Genomic DNA, 17,662 nt, shown 5'->3' on the forward strand with positions numbered 1-17,662 from the left:
AAACTACCTTTTGGCATAGCCCTTGAGCCTTGGGAATCCCAAATACACCTTAAAATTTTACACCTACCATTTTATGTAAGAATTAGGATAATGCCTTCTCTTGCTGTCTGCCTGAATTTAGAAATTTCAGCTTTCCTCAGACACACTAAATTGAAAGAACACACAAACCAATTTCTAAGGATGTATTTAGGAAGTCCTTCACAACAATTTTCTATATTTATCGTGTGTGTGTGTGTGTGTGTATATTTTTTTAATTGAGGATTTAAATTATGAAGATTCCCTAGTGAAATCTTCACCATTTTTCTTTGCATCAATATGTCTTACTGTACATACCCAGGCTGACTCTGTGTTGATTTCCATAAGTAGAAAAAGCTTGACTTATGGAGGTAAAGAAAACTCCAGATTTGAAAAGGAGGTAATCTTGCCTCACCATTTTTAGCATTATTACACTCAAGTTGAAACTATTATTGAAAGGCTCAATGTAAACTTGTATGCTGGCCTAAGAACCTAACCATTCCACAAATTCTGTGCTAGGCTCTAGTTAGTGACTCAAATAGGTAGAAGTTGCTAGTTATAGTGTAATTACTATGCATTTTGTTTATATTATACAATTTTTTCAATAAATTGTGAAGTAAATAACTATCTGTATTACAAATAAAGTACAAAAGCATAGAGAATTAACTGTCCAAAGTCAGAGTTAGTTAGACAACAATCTGCCTTTATAGAACACAGTATTTAATATTTCAAGTTCCACTGGATTGGGCAAAGGATGGGAGGGGAGGGGGCATGGGACAGGAAAGATGGTGAAATGAGATGACATCATTACCCTAGGTATAGACATGATTGCACAAATGGTGTGACTTTACAGAGTGTACAACCAGAGAATTGAAATGTTGTGCTTTATTTGTGTACAATGAATTGAAATGCATTCTGCTGTCATGTATAACTAAGTAGAACAAATTTTTTAAAATGGAAAAAAGAAAAAATAAATAATTAAAAATATTTCCAAGTTCCAAGTAATTTACAAAGTAATATATGATTGAGAATTAAGAACTTTGGAGAATAAAGTGACTATATTTAATCAGTTTTTAGAGCTTACAAATATAACTCATGCATTGGAGCAATGTTCTAACCAAAAATTGCCTAGTATTTTTACCTATATTAATCATTGGACTCTACTATTATGACTTTTCCTGGTTATTTCCAAACAAGATCATTTTTCCAAATAATAATCAGGAGAAACAGATTTACTTTACCACCTCTACTGCTTTTCAGAAGGAACGGCACGGCAGTTCCAGACAGCTGCAATAAATATTTTTTCCCAAGGTTTTTAGGAGACATTTGTTTCCATACACAAATTATGATACCTTTATTTGAAATCCAGTTTTATGATATTCCACTCTATTCCAAGAATTCAGAATTCTGGATACAAAGTATTAACTAAAAAAAACTAATTCTAAATCTAGTGATTCCAATTCTAAATATAGTAGTTTACCTCCAATTAAAATTTATAGAATTCTAAGAGCAAATCATATCAAGCTTTCTCCAAATTGTTAATTATTTCAAGAAATTTTTAAAATATATTCTTATTCTTTATGCTGGGTTGGCTGTATCTTGAGAGCAAAATCTTTGATGTGTTGTATTTCTTTCAAGGTCAAAGTGAAGTAATTCTTAGGAATTTAAGATACATTTTTTACTGATAAACTGAATTTCTCTTACTAGCTGTTTTCTTTGGGGTAGAGGAGTTACGATGTTATCTTTTGGTAACAAATTATACCAAAGGAAGGAACTGCCTTTAACAGACTTTTTTCCCCTAAAAGTCTGGGAAATATGTCTCTTTGAATAAAGAAAACTTAATATGGAAGTCGTCTAAGGTAAATGAGAATTTTCTTATTATGATTGCACTGACTCTTTAGAAGTTTCTTCCTGAAAGATTCCGTTACATTAGAATGTGTGGTTCCATGAAACAATGAAGCAAACTTTTAACACTACAGACATCAAAATTACAGTGAAAATTACAATCTTTTCTATGCTTAGACAACTTATCCTTAAGAATCTACTGTTATTTTCCTTCTCTAGGAATAAAATAATAGGAAAACTAAGAAAATTACCTTTTTTGTTTTATAAACTATCAGTTTTTACATTTTCCACTAGATTAAAACTTTTGTCTGATCATTTTTTATTTCTAATACTATATCAGTAGTCCTGTTATATGACCAAAAAAATAGAATGGGATTTGCTATTACTATGAAACTTTAGTTTTTGTATTTAAAATATGTACAAAAGAGTAAAATTTTATTTGCTGCTCCTTTTGTTTTTACCATTACTAGAGCCACTAGATGAACTAGAAGTGCTGTATCCTGGTGCTGAGTCCGGGAAGTTGAGCGCTAATACTTTAATTGAAGTCTGAGAAGGAGAAATACTTGTGGAACTTGAAGCTGACCTAAAAAAAAAAATTATAAATTTAATGTAAATTTCATAGCTGGCCTGAAAAAAAAATACTGTAGGTTTAGTCCAAAACATTGATAAATTTTTAAAAAGTATGATTATTAACAGATATCAAAAAACAATTTAGAAAATGATGAACATAGATTCAATTAATAGATAAATATGTTTCTATGTGAGAAAAATGTTTTCAACTTGCTATGATTTATATCTCCCAGAAGCTTATGTGTAAAGGCTTTGTGCCCGATGCAATGATTTTTGAGAGGTGAGGCTTTGGGGAAGTAATTGGATCATGAGGTTTCTGACCTCATCAGTGAATTAATCCATTGAAGGATTCATACCGAATGGACTACTGAGAGGTGACAGAAAGTATAGGAAGTAGAAACTAATTAATGAGATTGGGTTCTTAGTAGATATGTACCCTTGGATAATATATCTAGTCCTCAGCCCCTTGTTTTCTCTGCTTCCTAGCCTCTGTGAGGTGAGCAGCTCTGTTCCACTACACTTTCATCACCATGATACTGTGCCTTGCCACAGCCAACTACCAACTACACCTCTGAAACCAGAAGCAAACATAAATCTTTCCTTCTTTAAGTTGTTTTACTTGGGTATTCTGTCACAGCAATGAAAAGCTGACTTAGCACACAAATATAATCAATTTCTTAGAGTTAGAAGTATTAAAGGTTTTCAAGATGGTAACAAAACAGGGGCAAGATTTTGCTGCTGAGAAAAGCAATCAAAATTATAGCTTACATAATAATTCAAGAGGAAAAGGAGAGGCATGTTGATAGAAAATTGGGATCATTTGAAAAATAGCTATGCAACTGAAATGATAGCTTTTTAAAATATATTTTATGAAAGTACAGGGAAACACAAGTAACTATTTAATATATTTATATAGAAGCCATTTTTTAAAATTTATTCTTTAGTTTTAGGTGGACACAATATATTTTATTTTTATGTGATGTTGAGGATCGAACCCAGTGCCTCACATGTGCTAGGTGAGCGTTCTACCACTGAGCCACAACCCCAGCCCCTAGAAGCCAAGTTTTCATACTTAAAACATTATATTTTAGGAGCTCCTTTTTTCTTGAAATCTCTACATGGACAATAAAAAGTAATAAGTAGCTGCTGACTATAGGAGATTGGAAATTCTAAAATAAGGATCAACAATATATTTTCTTTGCCAACAAAGCCCAAGAGTATTGATGAAGCATCCCCAGTGATAGAATTCTAAATAACAATAAATGGCAGAAGGGAAAAATAGTTTCCTTTTTATCAGAACAAAGTATCAAATAAATTCTATTATGTACAATTTCACTAATGCAGTTTTATTCACAAATTTGATGTGTCCTTTTATGGCTTAAATATTTCCCCAACTTGGGGTCCACCCCAGTGCTAGCTGTAACCCCCAAAGTTTCATTCTACTAAAATAATTGTCAGTCACAGCCCATGTGTTGTAATAGGAATGGTGACAGTAGAAGTCAGAAGGGAAGTCTTGCTTTACTGCCTTTTTCTACATGTAGCCTGTGTAATGTTGGCATAGTGAGGTAGCTGAGGGTGAGGAGAGCATTGGAGTGCACTGGCCCATCCACCAGCTGTGTGACATGGAAGGGGCTAGATGCACTCAGGGGAGCAGCTGTGAGAGTTAGCATGTTTTATTAGCCTTTTACTTACCTTGCTGACACCAGGGAAGTCTGTGAAGGAGATCTAGAACTCTGGCGACTGCTTTTTGGACCGGCTGTGGGTAGTTCCAACCCATTCTGGAAGAATATTTAACAGTAATCAATAGTCCTACTACCGATTATTTTAGAAAAAAATATTCTAATTAGATTTTGCTGTATGATGGATATTAAATTTTTTTCTTTTCATGGAGCATAGCATACTTAGCATGTACAAAGAGGTTCAATACTTAGTACCACAGAAAGAATAAAGAAAAAATTTACTTATTAGAGAGTACTGTATTATTACCTGTTCAAAGTACTTTTTAAGAATAAGTTTGATCTCAGCATTGTCTTCTATGACATCAACTAACATGTCGTCAATGACCTTGTGAAACTCCCTCACTTCCCGAAGTTTAATGTCTTGTTCTTCTAAAGTTTCATCTTTTGTTTCTTTCAAAAGACGAATTTCTTTGGTGAGTTTTCCACACTGTTGGTAAATAATAATTAATTATTAGATAAATAGATTTTTACAAAAAATTTTAAGGATAAAGGAGAATTGGAGCTTACCATTTAAGACTTAAAAAACTATTATAAGTAAATTTTGAAAAAAAATATCAATACCTGTTTAGTTACTCTCTCAAATTTTGGCTTCTGATCCTCAATGTCTCTACGTAGTTGAAATGAATAAGCTTGCTTCTCTGATAATTTTTCGTGAACATTATTTGTTAAATGTTCTATAACTTCTAAAGTGTTTTTCATGCTCTGCAAAAATAAGTAACACACTTATTGGCTAGAACAAAAACTGACATTGCTTCTCATTTGTCAAGTATTAATTTTAATTCATTAATTTTTGCATATAATACATATCTAATCTATCGATGCCTAAGTATAATGGCCTTGTGGGTTAAATTTTCTACGAAATTCCACTAGAAAGTATTTTCATGGTACTTGGAAAAATCAATAATATAAATAACTATTGTAATTATATTATTTGTTCCAGCTTTATTTCTTTTTTTTCTGTATTTAGTTGAGTTTATTGGGATAAGTATGTGGATTAGTAAATTATCCAGAAGAACTAAAATGACATTTACATCCATTTTTTACCATATCAATTTTTTTTAGTTTTATTGATTCTATTTTTTTAAAATAGATGACAGCAGAATGCATTACAACTCTTATTACACATATAGAGTACAATTTTTTATATCTTTGTATATAGAATTTGTTCATGCCAATTCATGCCTTTTTACATGTACTTTGTTTTTATTTTTTGCATTACAATTCTTATTATACATATATACCACAATTTTTTATATCTCTGTTATATATAAAGTATGTTGACACCCCATTTGAGTCTTCATACATGTACTTATTTTTTGTTTGCTTTTCAAGTTAATGAGTATTAAACCCAGGGCCTCATGAATACTAGGCAAAGTGATTTACTTTAGTAACTACTTAATGCTATTTTATTTTTATCTTTTAAATATCAAGGAGCAATCTTAATGTGAACACTAAGGAATTAGTCAGTGGATAGATCATAATTGGCTAGCTATGACCCATCAACAAATAACAAATGTCAATGCTTCACATTGGAATTTTAACTGATTTACTGAATATTTCACTTTTATATCTTACTGTCTACTTCCCTAAAGATGTACAAAAACTCTATTATTTGTGCAAGATCAAGAAAATAGAAGTAGTAATAATGATAGTTGACTTTTATTAAGATACTTCAGATACTAAAGGTACTATAAAATTTACCTGGATATCTTCTTGAAGTTCTCTTATTTGTCTTTGCTTATATCTGTATTTTTCATCAGCAGCTCTTTTCTGTTCTTCTAGTTGAATTTTTAGCTCATATTCATCACCTAAAATTTGGAAAATTTTTAGCTAAAATTTTCAACTTACTATGAGGAAGAAGACTCAAAATATTACAGATAAGAAATTTCTAAGAAGTCTTCTTATAAAAGGTTAAATTCCTTATATCTACTTGAAGAAAGACAATGTGAGCATGTAGTAGCCATTTCTTGTTTGGTCAACACAGCAGCAATATGCTGCAAATTTTTTCAGATTTGAAATTAATTCTCCACAGAAGTAACATGTCATATACCAACAGAACCAATAAAGAAAACAACATCTTAACAGACCAATTACAAAAAAAGGGGGGGAAGGGTGATTGATTTTTCCTACTCAATCAAACATAGTATATTTTTGTTCTCCATGTCTCATAACATTCTTCTGGTTAAAATAAAATAAATAACTTAAAAAAATACACTATAGGGACACAGCCACATCAATGTTTATAGTGGCACAATTCACAATAGCTAAACTGTAGAACCAACCTAGATGCCCTGCAGTAGATGAATGGGTAAAGAAAATGTCGTATATATACATAATGGAATATTACTTAGCATTAAAAGAGAATAAAATCATGACATTTGCAGGTAAATGGATGGAGTTGAAGAATATAATGCTAAGTGAAGTTAGCCAATTCCAGAAAACCAAATGCAGAATATTTTCTCTAATATAAGGAGACTGATTCATAGTGGGGTTGGGAGGGGGAGCATGAGAAGATTAGATAAACTGTAGAAAGGGCAAAGAGGAGGGAAGGGAAGGGAGGGGGCATTGGGGTAGGAAAGATGGTCAATGAGATGGATATCATTATCCTATGCACATGTACAAAGACATAAATTGTGTGACTCTGCTTTGTATGCAACCAGAGATATGAAAAAATGTGCTCTATATGTGTAATATGAATTGTAATACATTCTGCTGTCGTATATGACAAGTTATAGATAAAATAATTATATATACTTAATTTACATATTTTAATGACTCCTACATACTAGATGGCGTCACTTTTTTAAAAGATTGTTTGTAATTGTTATTGCAGCTCTTGAGTACTTGCAAGGTGTTTTCCAGAGCATAGATTTCTTTTTCAGCTTTATTGATCTTAGCATCCAAACTGTCACCTTCCCTTTGAAGTTCTTCTTTTTCTTGAGCAGCCTATAAAGTATAGAAGAGAACTAGTTAAGTAAAGGTATTTATCAGGGAGAAAAGGTCTTGTCTTTGCAGCAGAAAATAGTTAAGAACAACAACATAAGTTTACCTTAGTACCTACACATGGGACCAAGCATTTATTTATTGCGTTTGATTTAGAGTAAAAGACCAAGTCCTGAGGCCTTAAAATATGGCATACAGGATACAAAACCATGATGGAAATATATTAACCAAAGCTTACCTAAAACTGTCTGACAAAAAGTTAAGCATATGTAAATCCTACTGAAAACAGAAATAAGACTCACTAGAGAGAGAACAGAAACTCAGTATTCTTAATAAATGAATTCAGCAAAGTAGCAGGATATAAATTAATACCCATAAATCAAATGCATTTCTTTACCTCAGAGATGAACATTCAGAAAGAGAATTTAGGAAAACTACCCCATTCACAATAGTCTCCAAAAAAATAAAAAATAAAATACTTGGGAATCAAAGAAAAGAGGTCAAGACCTATCCAATGAAAACTACAGAACACCAAAGAAAGACATTAAAGAAGACTCTAGAAGATGAAAAGACCCATGTTCTTGGATAGGAAGAATCAATATTGTCAAAATGGCCATATTACCAAAAGCTTTATACAGATTTAAGGCAATTTCAATTAAAATCTCAACAACATTCAATTAAAATCTCAACAACATTCCTCATAAAATTCATTTGGAAAAATAAGAGACCCAGAATAGCTAAAATAATCCTTAGTAAGAATAGTGAAGCAGGAGGCATCACAATATCAGACCTTAAACTATACTATAGAGCTATAGTAACAAAAACAGCATGGTATTGGCACCAAAATAGTCATGTAGACCAAAGGTAAAGAATAGAAGACACAGAGACAAACCAACATAAATACATTTATCTCATACTAGACAAAGGCGCCAAAAACATACATTGGTGAAAAGATAGCCTCTTCAACAAATGGTGCTGAGAAAACTATAAATCCATATGCAGCAAAATGAAATTAAACCACTATCTCTCATCAAGCACAAAACTGAACTCAAAGTGGATAGAGGACCCAGGAATTAGACCAGAGTCCTTGTACTTAATAGAGGAATAGTAGGCCCAAATATTCATCACATCACATGAGGCCTGAACTTCCTTAACAAGACTCCTAAAGCTTAAGAAATAAAATCAATAAATTGGATGAATTCAAGCTAAAAATCTTCTTATCAGAAAAGGAAACAATCAATAATGTGAAGAGAGAGCCTACAGAATAGGAGAACATCTTTATTACATGCACATCAGTTATAGCATTAATTTCCAGGATATATAAAGAACTCGAAATCAATAAACAGGCTGAGGAACTGAACAGACCCTTCTTAGAAGATATACAATCAATCAACAAATACATGAAAAAATGTTCAACTTTTCTAGTAATTAGAGAAATGAAAATCAAAACTACTAGAAGACTTCATCTCACTCCATTCAGAATGGCAATTACCAAGAATAGAAGCAACAATATGTGCTGGAGAGGAAGTAGGGGGGGAAGGTACACTCAGACATTTCTAGTAGCACTGCACATGGGTGCAACCACTATGAAAAGCAATATGGAGATACTTCAGAAAACTTGAAATGTAACCACTATTTGACCCAGCTATTCCACTCCTCGGTCTATAACCAAAGGACTTAAAATCAGCATACTATAGTGATGCAGCCATATCAATGTTCATAGCAGCTCAATTCACCATAGCTAAACTGTGGAACTAACCTAGATGCCCTTCAATAGATGAATAGATGAAAAAACTAAGATATATATACACAATGAAATATTACTCAGCATTAAAAGAGAATAAAATTATGGCATTTGAAGGTAAATGGATGGTATTGGAGGATATCATGCTAAGCAAAGTAAGACAATCCCAAAAAATCCAAAGGTCAAATGTTCTCTGATAAGTGGATGCTGATCCATAATGGGGGAGTAGGGCATGAGAAGAATGGAGGAACTTTGATCAGGCAAAGGGGAGTGAGGGGAAGGGAGCAGAGGGAGCATGAGGGAAAGAAAGATGGTGGAAAGAGATGGGCATCACTACCCTAGATATATGTATGACTGCACATGTTGGTATGACTATATATATATCATGTACAACAAGAGAAATTAAAAGTTGTGCTGCAATTGTGTACAATGAATTGAAATGCATTCTGCTGTCATATATAACTAATTAGAACAAATTTTAAAAATAGAAACTCAGTATTAAATCAGAAGAATGTTTTTGGCCTCAAAGAGCTTCAGGAACAGTTTCTCATTTCAAATCTATTGAAGGAATAAAAGATGAACCAGGTATATCCAGGGAAATAACCTCCTTTGCTTGTTTTGTCATAATTTTAAAATAACTATGTAAAAAATAGAAATTATTTTGATAAACACAGCTAGAAAACATGAAGTTTATAAATTGCTAAAAACTAAAATTTCCTTTGAGTAGACATATTACAGTGAATTCCTATTAGGGTAACTATGCCACTGGGCTATATTCTGTACAGTTCAAAGAATGTCTCTGATTAAAGGGTCACAAACACATATACACTGAAAATTTTATTTTTAGTTAAAACTAAAAATCAATATTTTAATTCAATCCCTAGATATATGTATTTAAACCAGATGTAGTCAATGAGAAAGAAAGTCTTATTAGTAATGCTTCAAGTCTTAATAGTTTCATTGGTATTTGTTGCATTATGCTTCAAAACATGAGTTACACATATTTTTGTAACAAATATAATTTTTAAAAGCCACAAAGAAATGGTAAATGCTTGAGGAGACAGATACACTCACCCTGATTTGAACGTTACACAATGTACACATATATGGTAACATCACCCAAAAGCCCATAGGTATGTACAATTTTTATATGTCAAAGCTCAGAAAAAAGAAAGATAAAAGTTGCTATATATGTTATATCTAATCTCTTTAAGTTGTGTCTAGAATTGACATCTATTTTTACTTGAAATATAAATAGTTTAGTGGAAGAGCTGGAATGATTCAAAACATGGATTTTAACTGTGGATTGACTACCAGTGAGTTCAGTGACATTAGTAATTCATATTTCTTCTTTGAGCTTGATTTCATTTTTCAAATGAAGGAGTTAAATCATCCTATACAAATTTCTGCTCTAATTTCATGTATACCTTGAAATTCTAAAGTTTCTCCATTTGCTTCTAAATTGAAGATTATATAATGTTTATTTTCATTTGGGGTTAGAAAAGTTGGTATTTGGAATTTTTAATAGCTTTCTAACATTTCAAAGCATTTTCAAGTACCTTTAGAGTTGGACAATTTCACTAGATTATGGTCATAACTACACTTATAAAGACTAAGAGAAACTTGTAGATAAGATCTTAAAGATACCAGTTCTTCACTGGTTATTGATTATATTTTTCAGTCTGGTTTTTAAAAGTCAGATACAGTGAGATGCTACCATTGATATAAGAAAAACAAAACCATGTATGCTCCATAGACCAAAGGCTACTACTGTAAGACCAAAAACAGGGACTCTGAGTTGAACTGTGTCTGGGAAAAAGACATGTGACCTTATTTGTAAACAGGGTCTTTGTAGATACAGTCACAATGAGGTCTTTAGGGTTGGTCTTAATCTAATATAACTGATATTCCTACAAAATGAGAAACTTAAACATAAACAACCAGAGGGAAGACTGCATGGAAACATAGGAAGAACACCATGTGAAGATGAAGGTACAAGCCAAGGAACACCAAAGATTGTCAATAAACCAGAAGAGGAGAGAGGCATAGAACAGATCCTCCCTCGTAGCCCTTAGAATGAACCAACCTTGATAACACCTTCCTCTTGGACTTCTAGACTCAGGAGTATGAAACAAATTTTTGTTGTTCACAATATCTACTTTGTGGCCTTGTTATGGAAGCCCTAAGAAACTAACAAGAGGGTCAACAAAATTTTAAAGTAAAGGGCCAGATAGTAAATATTTTGGGCCATTCCACCTATGCTGAAACTACTTACCTGCCATTGTAGCAGGAAAGCAGCCATAGACAACACACAAATGATAATAAGTGTATTATTGTCTCATAATACTAATTTACAAAACAGGCAGCAAGCAGCATTTGACTGGGGCCTGGTTTGCTGACCCCTGGCTTACAACACGCAGAAAACAGATCAGTTGCTAACACTGTAACCAAATTCCTCTTACCCAGATTTATAAACATACGAATATGCTCCACCAAGAAAGATCCTTTTGTGGAGAATTGTAAGGATAAGAAAAAGAGAAAGCTCTTGAATTGACTATATTTTAACCCTAAATCTATAAAAAAAAAAAACCCAAAAAACAGTGGCTCTAAAAAATGGAATCATTTTGAAAAATAAAAATTAAGTTCTAATTGGCAAATTTGTTTTTCCTAGTGAAACTGTTAAAATTTTATTTTCCAAAGGTTAAAAGTTATTCTCATACAAATATAAAACAAAAAAGCACAGTTGTGTTTCCACTAGCCAAAATTCATTTGCATTGTTAGCAAAAAGAATCATTTGTGTTACTCTCAGTTATCTACAAGTTCATATCTATCCCCATGGAAGGATAGATAAAATAATTAGTCAACATGAAGTCAAAGGTATTCACTCCTTTTCAATCAGATAATCCCTGAAGGGCCTGCTAAGAAATGCCAAGTACTTGGTGTCACCATGTAATGGTGTCATGGCACCCAGTGACTGTTTGTCTCCATTTTCATGCCGTGGATAATTTTTTCTGATAAAAGTTAGACTGAATTTAGTTATGAGGCAGATATAGAAGGGCTTGACAGCCGGGGCAAGACCATGAGTAAGGAGGTTAGAGGCAAAGTCAGAACAAAGGAGCATGGAGTGGGTCTTCTAATGTAGTCAACTTCCTGGTTGATGAAAGTGATTGTGGACAAAAGTGGAGGACCCAATCAGAGAGACACTTCCGTACTCATGCCCTAAGTGAGATCCAAGAGTAAAACACATGGACAGAGGGGGCACCGACCAATAATAGTGTGAAGCACATGGACAGGGGAGGACATCAGAAAAGGAGGAAATTCCAGAGACCATAAAAAGAACAAGCCAAAACTCCCCCTGGATTCCTAGCTCTGGGGCCCCTTCTCTTCAGAGAAATCTATCCCTATATCTCTTTAGTCTCTGCAAAAAATCTACTTCTTGCTTGCTCTCCCTGTGTCCTGTTCTTCAATTCTTTACTGAATAGAGACAACAACCCAGCATCCCCAGACAGTAACAGTTATAAAGAAATAAAGGCTCATTTTTTATATGTGTGAGACATGTGAAGTATTGTTAGTAAAAATTTTAAACATATTATACAATTAAAAACAGAAATAACTGTGTGAGAAGCTATGGATCCCAGAGAAGATGGAAGGAAAAGAAGTATGGTATCAGTCAATTGAGGGTAACTGATAGCCTCAAATTACTTAACATGATATTTGTCCATCAATGTTACTGTGAATAGAAGCAGAATTTTTCCTCACTAAAACTATTTTGCCTGTTTTCCTGAGTAAATGAATCAGCATCATCACAGCAATAACAATAATAATAGCTAATATTTGAGTGCCATCTTGTGCCAAGCACTATCCTGAGAGCTTTGCATATATTTTCTCACATACTTTTTCCAACAAAAGTAACAATATTATCATCCTCATTTTGCAAGTGAGAAAACAGGCCTTAAAGCGTCATACAACTTATTCAAGATGACTTACTTAGAGACAAAAGCAGGATATGGACAGAGGCATTCTTAACACCAGTATATGTAAGTAACTCACCGCAGCCCTTGTTGGTAGAGAAGAATAACTGCAATTGCAACATGTACCTTCTACCCACAGCTAACTAATTAGAGATTACCCCTCACACTATGAAATATGTATATTTAAAGTATGGGAGGAGGAGCATCTTGTTACTATTAGGCAGAAGTCTGATGTTATAACAAAGATTTGAAAATTAGCACTGACTTCCCATAGGTTAATTTCCAAAGGTTACAAGTTAGGCAAGCCACACTCAATGTATGTGTTAGGGGAAAACTTGAAGAAAGACTATGGAAGAAAACTTGGTTGCTGAAGGAAATATGCATAAGTTGAAGACAGCATCCACAGGACCATTCTCTGAAGGTGTGAATTGAGAGTACCTCTATCCATGAGTCAAAGTTACAATTTTAGTCCTTTCTTAAAGTGTACTGAGTAATTTTTAGTCCTTTCTTAAAGTGTACTGAGTAATTTCCCAAACCTTTTTATAAAGAAATTCACATCTATCCAGGGTATTTTCTACATGGAAAAGATGAATGTAGCAGTATACAGGAACAAAATTACATTCAATTCCTGATCAGTTCTGGAGTTCTCTCTTATGGGTTCTTAGGTTAAGATAACCAGACAACTCTTAAACAACACAAAAGAAAAAGCAGTTTCACTGGGTGCAGTGGTGCATGCCTGTAATCCCAGCAGCTTGAGAGGCAGGAGGATTGAAAGTTCAAAGCCAGCCTTAGCAAGGTCCTAAGCAACTTAGTGAGATTTTATATATATATATATATATATATAAAACTGGATGGGGATGTGGCTCAGTGATTAAGCACCCTGGTTTAAAAACGAAGAGAGAGAGAGAGAGAGAGAGAGAGAGAGAGAGAGAGAGAGAGAGAGAGAGAGAGAGAGAGAAATAAAAACAGTTTTACCTGATCTGTCTGTATCCTGTACAGTAAGAGAGAAAGGCAGCAGCCCTCTTCCTCTCTGGACAACTGCCTACCAGGACTGCAAATGTAAACTGGAGTTTAAGATTCAGAGGTGGTATAGCCCCCACAAAATGCTAAGGTCCAGGGTATGGCATATAATGGGTAGCCATAGTGAAATAAAGCCTTAAGGTATTGAACAGTTTGTCACATGCATGCTGAAGGCACCCAGAATGATGATATATGTCTTAGAGTAAAACAGATTATGAGTCTTGACTAGATGAGGGAAAATGACACAATAAAAATGACAGCAAAAATGATGGTTAAAAAATGGTCAACTTAGAATGACCTGAACTCAAAAGAGGAAGTTAGCAGTAGGCTTTGGGATCCAGAGGGCATGCTTGGATCTCAGGGATTGGTGATATATATAGTACTGCTGATGCTTCATTATCTCCATCTAGCAACTAATGTTTTGGATGTTATTAATGCATTAGCTAATGACCCTAACTAAGTAAAATAGTTGCTATTGTTTCATGGAAAACATTTGCTCTTTGGGTTCACTTAAACCCAGAAGATTACTGTGAGTGAGTTAACAAAGAAAGGGTACTTCTTATTCTCACATCTGTAAATTAATTAAGATTACCTTTATTACATAATAGGTCTGTGTTTTCTCCTCTTCTCCCTCAGGAGGCATCATAACAACAGTAAGAATTTCATATCTATTCTTCAGCTTATTGATTTTACTTAGTCGCTCATGAAACTCAGCGCTAATATAAAGAGAAAAAAAATAAAGGACAGTCATGAGTTCTTTCTGATGACATTTGGATTTATGTTATTATCAAACTCAAGCAGGTCAAATGTGTTCTCATTTTTTAATTTAATAATTCAGAGTTTATCTACTTGAAAGCTAACAAGTTAGCATGCCATGACTTCATGGATGCTGTCAGAAGACATGAGATTCCTATGGCAGAAACAAAGGATTTATAAATTATTACTCATGGTACAGCAAGTAATATGTATGAGTTTCCTGTTTGCAATGGTTCCCCTTGCTTCTCCCCATTCCCCTGTCCAACAATGGGAAGGAGATGCTCAGATGAAGGCTACCAAAACACAGTAGGTGGGTTTGTGTCATAGCTGAGGAAGTATAGTCAACCCAAATATCTTCTAACAGAAAATAAACAAGTATGCCTAACTGTTCCTCCATAGTGAAATACTACCTCTTCCTCTGAGGCTGTTTGCTATTCAAACATCTTTGAAAAGATAATCCAGAACAGGGCAGAAAATACTTCCCCTTGCAAGGCATGCAGAAATATGAGAAGCTCACAGAGAATTGTCTCCTAACATTCAGATTCAGATTCTTAAATTGGTACTTTTTCCTTTTATTAAAATAAATTTATATTTTATAAGCTATTTTTTAGAAGTTATTTTATAATAATACTAGTAGTTCTAATATACTCATGGAATATGGAGGGTGAGTCATTTACCTGCAACAATCTCATGAAAGTTAAGACACCAAACCATGATGAAAAAAAATCTTCAACCTACCAGTTTTCTGCCCCAAGAGAAAACTGACGGAAAAATATATTTAGTTAAAGATTTTCTTATTTTTAATTGTCACTATTTTTTTATCAGAAAAAAAATTTGCCCATCCTTCAGGTGATCATAAACGGAAGCTAGCCTTCAAGCTTAAGATGGCAGACTGAGCAGAAGTTTATCTGTTCTCTTTCCTGAGATGAAGAAGTTTTTTAAGCCAAAATATCTCTAGAAACAAGAAAGAAACAAATATTTTCACAAATTCATAGGAAAATGGAAAACAGATATGATAAGAGTGGTAGAAAAAGACAGATGCTCATAGAAGATTACTGAGGCAGCAAAAACTATTTTCTACCTAAGAAGTCTGAAGAAAACCCAAACTCAAGAATAATAAATATAAAGAGCAAGATTGATTTGTGAGCTACCATCAATGGGTAGTTAATAAAAGGATCATTCATCGAACATTTGGGTCATTTCCCCCAACACCCTGGGTATACACAGATGTTAACAGGGATGGTCTCTACTCTGATGATGACTGACAGATTGCCACAGTAGCGTATATGTTGGTTCTAGAGAGAGAAGTAAAGAGAGAACATGAAGTAATTCTGAGGTTTTACAACAGTAGAAGTAAATGAAAAAGAAAGGCAGTTCTGCTTAGCAATATAATGAAGTCTACTTCATTCAAAATAAATACATTCTAATTGTTGGTAACAATGGAAGTCCTGATTCTGCCTAGTAACAATTTGTGCTCCTTAGGGGACAAACCAACTAAGAGCCTAAAACCAGGCTCTCATTTGGTGGAGAAATCTGTTGAAGAAAGAGATCTACTTAGCTACAGATAAAACCCTTACCAACTACCTATCCCAATATCCACTAATTATTAATTAAGCATTTATTAGAAAGTATTGATAGAAAACCAAAGATCATCAGACATTCATGAAATGGTAACAGCATGAATTAAATGAACAAAGAAAAACAAATCCTGGGAGACAGATAACACATAGAATATAACTCTCAAATTATTCCAATTAGTATTCTCTAAAATATGAAAAAAATACTAGCTCCAAAAATATCTATAAAACAAAATGGACTGTTAGGAAAAGAAAGAATCAAAGAAAGAACAACAGTTCTTAAAAATGAGTTCTCCTGTTCAATAAATATCAGTGAAGAATAAAGATTCAGTTGTGAGTTGAACAGATAGAGAAATGTGGAGGAAGCTAGCCAGAGAGAAAGGGAACTAGGGAAAGAGAAAATAAGAATATTTTTTAAATTAAATAAAGTAGAAAATGAGAGAAAAGTTAAGAAACCTGGAGGACAGATCTAGGAGGTCAGCATCCACTAAGAATGAGCAAAAAATAATTGGGGAAAACAGAGAAAGTAGTGATGAGAAAAAAAGTTGAAGTAATAGAGAAAAATATTCCCCTGAACCAAAGAAAGATGTGAATGAAATAATTAATTGAAAGAGTTCTCTAAAAGCTAAGCAAGAAAAATCTAAACACCCAGACATGAAAAGCAAGGATAAAGAGATTGTCCTAAAGCTTTCAAAGAAACCCAACAACAAAAATTAGGTTCCCTATGATGTAAATTGAATTACCCTAGAATCAGATCTCTCATAAAAACATTGTATTCTAAATTTAATCAGTGTTTTCAAGAATACATAAAAGAGGAGGGGGAAAAAAAGTAGAAGTAAAAGGTGCTAAGTCTTTTCAAGAAGAGAAAGACAAACTCTCTTTTGAATTTAAAAATGACCAAAAAATAATTAGAATTTTTAATTTTCAATTAAAAGGAAGAAAAATAAAATTCATTAAATCAATAAAAGACAGGAGAGAGAGAAAGACTGAATACATGGTAATTTCTTAATATTTCTTGAAAAGTCATGTGGATATAGATACAAATAAATGAAGATATAAATATCATGTGAGCCAGTAATTCCTCTCCCAGGTATTTAGCCAGGAAAAAAAGAAACACATGTCTATGTCAACAATACATATGTTCATAGCAGCTTTGTTTGTAACAGCTAAAAACTGGAAAGAACATGAACATCCATTTTTCATCAGGTGTATATATAAACAAATTAGAGTATCATGAAACACTACTTTTGAGAAAATAAAAAGCCAGGGTTGGCAAACATTCTGACTGCCACCTGTTTTGTACAGCCTACATGCAAAGAATGGCTTTTACATTTTTAAATAGTTGAAAAAAAACCAAAAGAACTAAATTTTATGAAAGATGAAAACAAAATTTCATTGTTCATAAAGTTTTTTGGAATATAGCTATGCTCATTTATTTACATATTTTCTGTGACTGCTTTCACTCCACAATGGTAGAGTTGA

General features: G+C 33.3%; 1 protein-coding gene across 1 annotated transcript in view; it reads right to left on the bottom strand.

Annotated features, from left to right (window-relative positions):
* Nucleotides 1-697: 697 nt before the first annotated feature.
* The window catches only part of Ccdc39 (coiled-coil domain 39 molecular ruler complex subunit), a 59,757-nt gene continuing 42,792 nt past the window's right edge, over nucleotides 698-17,662 (bottom strand). Inside the window, exons 14-20 of the mRNA XM_078043702.1 lie at nucleotides 14,440-14,563; nucleotides 6,956-7,115; nucleotides 5,871-5,977; nucleotides 4,731-4,871; nucleotides 4,417-4,596; nucleotides 4,123-4,208; nucleotides 698-2,443 (exon numbers count right to left, since the gene is read on the bottom strand). Coding sequence (XP_077899828.1) covers nucleotides 2,296-2,443; nucleotides 4,123-4,208; nucleotides 4,417-4,596; nucleotides 4,731-4,871; nucleotides 5,871-5,977; nucleotides 6,956-7,115; nucleotides 14,440-14,563 — 946 coding nt within the window. The 3' untranslated portion in view covers nucleotides 698-2,295. The remainder of the gene's footprint in view (nucleotides 2,444-4,122; nucleotides 4,209-4,416; nucleotides 4,597-4,730; nucleotides 4,872-5,870; nucleotides 5,978-6,955; nucleotides 7,116-14,439; nucleotides 14,564-17,662) is intronic.

This window comes from Ictidomys tridecemlineatus, chromosome 3, assembly GCF_052094955.1.
Source record: "Ictidomys tridecemlineatus isolate mIctTri1 chromosome 3, mIctTri1.hap1, whole genome shotgun sequence".
NCBI classification, from domain to species: Eukaryota; Metazoa; Chordata; class Mammalia; order Rodentia; family Sciuridae; genus Ictidomys; species Ictidomys tridecemlineatus.